The sequence below is a fragment of the Monopterus albus genome, unplaced genomic scaffold (assembly GCF_001952655.1).
Source record: "Monopterus albus unplaced genomic scaffold, M_albus_1.0 scaffold72.1, whole genome shotgun sequence".
NCBI lineage: Eukaryota > Metazoa > Chordata > Actinopteri > Synbranchiformes > Synbranchidae > Monopterus > Monopterus albus.
In genome coordinates this window covers 297,906-303,315 of record NW_018127952.1, presented here as the reverse complement: position 1 = coordinate 303,315, position 5,410 = coordinate 297,906, and the positions used below count along the sequence as shown (strand labels likewise).

The following is a 5,410-nucleotide window of genomic DNA, read 5'->3' as shown; positions in this document are numbered from 1 at the left end:
ACCTGTCTTTGAACCCTCACCTATGGACCAACGCCTATTGTCCTGGTGGGCATGATTGGGCAGAGATCTCAAAACAGAATTGTAGATGGATGAGAAGTTGTGTCTTAGTCCACCACCCCTATTTAGTGAGGGGTGTTCTATTTGGACAAAAATAGCTTCCTTGACTCCTCTGTAAAACCAGCGATGTTCTCTGGAGAAGATCTGGACTTCACTGTCCTCAAAAGAATGTCCTTTGTCCTTCAGGTGGAGGTGGACTACTGACTCTGGTCCACTGGAGTTGGCCCTCCTGTGTTGGGCCATGCGTTTGTGCAGTGGCTGCTTAGTTTCACCAATGCACAAGTTGTTACACTCCTGATCACACCAGTTGGGCAGAATCCAGAGGGATCCTTGTCTGGTTTTGGAAACTGCACAACCATGGCACACAGCTCCAGCTCAGTAGGGGTCCATGATCTAGCCTGCATATGCTAGGACTCTGCCTTATTTCTATAAGAACCTGCACTTCTTCCTTGGTCACTTTTCCAGCAAATATACAGATTTAAAGAGACTCAACAACTGTCCAAACTACCAAGAACTTGGAAGCTCAGACTCCTTCACACACTGAGAAGAAGGGAAAGGAGAAAAGCCTCTTATGATGCAAGTCGACTCATTTGACCTTGTTCTCTGTAGTGTGGAGAAGCCCGGGCTTCCTCAACCCTAGAACTGGTTGTCACTCTGCGCTGATTTAGCAAGATAAACACACAACCCGTAATGTTTCCAAAAAGCAATCAACTGCAGCAGTGCAACTACTGTATCACTCATTTGACACTACAACTTTCTCCCATGTTTGTTTTCTACTCATTTTCTCTCACTTTCAATTTAGAAAACACTGTCAGTGTACGCTGTGGAGGAATATATAGCGTTAGAAAAGAGGATAAGCAAATTTATGCTGCCAAGCTAAGAGCTCACAAGACATACTGTAAAGGGTTAGTTTTCACTTTAATAACTGAGGTACTGTCCCTGTAGAGCTCAGTTCCTTCAGTACAAAGCCCGTTAGCCTTAAAACATTCAGCCCACAGTATAATCTTGTTTTAAGAATGTTAAAAAGAATAAAACTCAGTAATAATACATGTTCCAATACAACATCAACCTGTATACTTGACAATCAGGCATCACAGACACTGAGGCAAACACACGCAAACCGGTGTCTACAAGCTTCTTTTTTTTAAAAGTCATCTAAATCATCTGTCTCTGCCAGGCTTGCTCCCTCCCACGAACCCAAATGCACCCCCAGCTGGTACAGCATCTACCGAGCAAACCAGGACCAAAGACAATCCAATATAAATATGAAACTGTCTAAAGTATCCCCGCATCAATGGCTGAATGTTTTGCAGGAGTTGGATAAGTTCCCCTGCTGGGAGGCCTCCCCACCGCTGAGGGCTGGAAAGACTACATATACAAAGAAGAAGAAGACGAAGGCAAGGAAGACAGATTACTTGTGTCTCTAGCTGCACTTAAAGTGAACACTTTGCCTGATCTCCTTTTCACATGTGAAACTAGAACATTTGTCCTTCTCTCTCTTTCATACAAACAGACACACAAAACACAGATTTCACTTTCAACACAGCACAAAAGTAACTTTTAAGAACAACACTTAGGTGACATGTATTCTATGTTCAGAGAAGGAACAGTCAGTCACAGATTTTCAGTGCAACCGCCATACTTACACATATAATTATGGTATCATTTTCTTAGTTCATTTTATTTTTAATATCTAATTTCTTAAGAAATTAAAAATAATTTAACGTAATTCTAAAAATGTTACTTGTAGGCCTATTTTTCAATAATTCAAAATATTAGTTTTTTTTTTATTTTATTTTTATTGAACATCATATTTACAAACATACAAGGCCCAAAATAGTAGTTAAGTTTTGGTTAACAGCGACAGGTCCAGAGTTTACTGCGGCCCATAGCTCCCCCTAGTGGTTGAAGTGGCTCACTACATCAGCACGATGGCTTCAGCTTGACCTCGGAAACAAAACGTGCCGCTGGTCGTTTCTTTCCTGTGGGTCACATTTTACCACAGTTTTGAAGAAATGGCTGACATGGATGAATTGTTCGGGAGTGAGGGGGAAAGCGACAATGATCAGCGAGGTAACAGGTTCTTTTCAGACTTTGACGTGTATGAAGTTATCTTATGCGGGTATCCAGTGTTTCCGTATGCGAGGCAGAAATTAGCTTTGCACAAACGATGATCGGAATTGGACCCTGAACGTTACAGTGTTAAGGTTAGCGTCAGGAGCAGCAACTTCCTTTAATAAAACATCAATAGGCATCAGCATGCAGCTACAAGGGGTTATCTACAGATAACGGCGCATTTTTTCCTGTAGTTAACTAAAGCTATCAGTCAAGTCTTCTTGTCGCACGAACAGCAGTTTGAGCTGTAAAATATGTATTCAAACTTACAGTAGGTTGTAAAATGTAATGTAGTGCAATAGTGTGGCATCGGACTCGGCTATAAATTCCACCTATAGACGGATAATAATATTCAGTGTGGATCCACACCGTGAGAGAGCTTTTGCTTTAACTATGCTTTTATTGTTGTGGTAGTAGTTTGCATTATACTGACAAAACTACTACAATGTTTTTGGTTGGTTCCACATATGAAACACTTGACAAATCAAAGAGCTAGTTAAAATGACCTGTCAGGTTAAAAAGGGATGGTAAAATTTCTTGACTGTGATTTTATATGTTGTAGAACTGAGGAATAAAGACTGTAGACCTGGAATTTAAACTAAAATCTGCACGTGTTCTCCAACTCACTGGCCACTGATATCTTGCTGTGTGTTTGGCCACAACATTTGATGTGTTATTTTGCCTTGTACATAGTAGAAAACTGTGGGGAAAACGTCATAGCATTATGACAGACTCAGATTATTTACCTTTTATTGTATGTTTGAAGGTTTTTTGACAGTTGACTGGAATATTTTTGAGGATTTACACAGTGAATGCATGAATAAATGGGTTTGGGAGAAAAGTAATAAATTAAAAAGCAGTGTATTGTATTTAAATTACCAAGGTTTAGTCTGCAAAAGGAGTGAAATCTGTCTACTGCTGTGAGAAAATGAGCTGTCAGTGCAGAGTGTGTCATGCAGTGTTTTGGTCTTAAATATTCAACATCCTAATATATTTTTAATTGTGTTTTAGAATCTGGCTCTGGCTCTGGTTCAGACTCAGAGCAGGAAAGGCCTCGATCCGCCAGCAACGCCTCAGGCAGCGGCAGCGACAGTGAGCGAGAACGAGATGATGATGACGAAGACGAAGGCCAGGAGGCAGGAAAACCCATTATGAATAAGGTGTGTTCTGTTGTTTGACCGATGACACTCAGCACAAATGATGAATTTAGGTTTTGTAGTGTGAGAGTAGACAACAGACGTGCTTCCAGCTATTAAAGATCAATTATTCAAATTTTGTCAGAATTGTTAATTCTGCAGTTCAAAATGGAGTCAGGTTGTAGTGTCTGTGTTTTAGACCCGTTATGAGACATAGCAGTAAAATGGAGGTCACCAGGTGGAAACAATCCTGACAAAACACATTGGCTTACAGTGTGTTCTCATTCAAGATATCATTGTTATCTAGAACAAAGGATAATTTTAAGCTTAGGTTTGATCATGTAAAGTGTGTAAACATTTTTAAAAGGCTTTTTTGTAGCATTCACTACATAATTAGAGGAAACAAAGAAGTTAACAGTATATAGGTCCATTTAATAACAGACACACTCAGATATCATCACATAAGTCACTTTTTTTAAAGTTCTGCTTAGAAGGCTGTTACAACTGTGGGAAAAATTTCCACCCCAGCCCCCATGAATACATCGTCGGGCTGCTAGTGACACTGAGAAACTTGCAAACATTATATATACACCTCTGTCATGGATGGAGTGACCTGTGTCTGTAGTTGCAGAATGGGAGAGAGGATCATGTGCAGCATTGATGGCGATCTGTACATTAACTAAACATACTCACCTGTCCTTCCACCTAATAGGAGCTGTTTGGAGATGACAGCGAGGATGAGCAACACAGTCAACACAGCGGCAGCGACAACCAGTCTGAACGGTCAGGGAATCAGTCAGATGCCAGCATATGTTCGGACCAGGGTGACGTTGATCAGTCTGATGCAGAGCAGCACAGTGGCTCAGAGCCTGGCCACCTGGATGAGGATGAAGACGAGGAAGATAGGGGTCACCGGTCAGATGCAGGGAGCCTGGCTGGCAGTGGGATGTCTGGAGCAGAAAGCCCTCGCTCTGAGAGGGGCAGCATCCGCTCAGACAGAAGGTATAACAACACACCCTGGATGCGCCTCATTATTTAACTAGATGAATGTGAGAAGACGTCAGAGGGGACACAGTATTGAAGATGCAAATATTTTACAGTACATGCTATCTACAGAGGATATTTGTATACATCTGTTGGGATAGTCTATATTTTTAATATTGTAAACAAATCCCTTGAAAAAAAAAACAATCCCAAGAGTGAGTTGGTCCTACTAAGTATTTCTTCCTGACCCAACCTTCCCCATTTTATGTGGGCTTGGGACCAGCACTAGGAGTGCTACCGTAAACTCAGCTGCAATAAAACAAAGTACATGTGATCCTGGTGGTGTAGCACATGGACAGATAGAAAAGGGGTTGTAAAGAGGTTGCTTTAAATTTAATTACTGATTGATTAACAGTGATCATCCTTGTTGTGCACTGATTTTAGATTTTATTTTCTAGAATAATAAAGTTCCTCAATATCAGAAGGGAAGAAAGAACTAAGGATTGCTTCTTCAGCTGTCAGTAGTCGATCTTATTGCCAGTAGCTACAAACTCACTAGTTTTTTTTATTTTTTTTTTATTCATCTTGGCAGACAGAAAACAAAGTGACAATCTAAACTGTAATGTCATTATGAGACTTTATTATTATGAGATTTTAATTTCTTTATATATTTTTCAAATCAATTTGTTTTATATCAGCGTGCACAGTGATCCTGGGACTCCACAATCGGTGCCAGGCACCCCTCACTCTGACGGAGAAGCTTCTGGCAGGGACAACCAGTCCGATGATGAGAAGTGGGACAGAGGGGCTAAGAGTGACCAGTCAGAGGATGAGGAGGAGAAATGTCATTATTCTGACGAAGAAAGAGAGAACTCTGACGACGAAGGGCAGAGAAACAGGAAGTCAGGTACTCCAGGGGTCTTCTGTTAAAGACAGAGGAAATGTTGTGTGCAGTCTGGATCAAGAGCCGGCCTTCCGAGTTAGTCTTGACACATTAGAGTTTGTGGAAGAGGGTTAAGGCTCTACAGTGGGTACGGAAAGTATTCAGACCCCCTTAAATTTTTCCCTCTTTGTTATATTGCAGCCATATGCTAAAATCATTTAAGTTCATTTTTTCC

General features: G+C 41.0%; 1 protein-coding gene across 1 annotated transcript in view; it reads left to right on the top strand.

The window, feature by feature from the left end:
• The first annotated feature begins 2,006 nt into the window (after positions 1 to 2,006).
• Positions 2,007 to 5,410, top strand: part of leo1 (LEO1 homolog, Paf1/RNA polymerase II complex component) — a 10,426-nt gene continuing 7,022 nt past the window's right edge. Inside the window, exons 1-4 of the mRNA XM_020605673.1 lie at positions 2,007 to 2,130; positions 3,184 to 3,332; positions 4,021 to 4,310; positions 4,991 to 5,199. Coding sequence (XP_020461329.1) covers positions 2,073 to 2,130; positions 3,184 to 3,332; positions 4,021 to 4,310; positions 4,991 to 5,199 — 706 coding nt within the window. The 5' untranslated portion in view covers positions 2,007 to 2,072. The remainder of the gene's footprint in view (positions 2,131 to 3,183; positions 3,333 to 4,020; positions 4,311 to 4,990; positions 5,200 to 5,410) is intronic.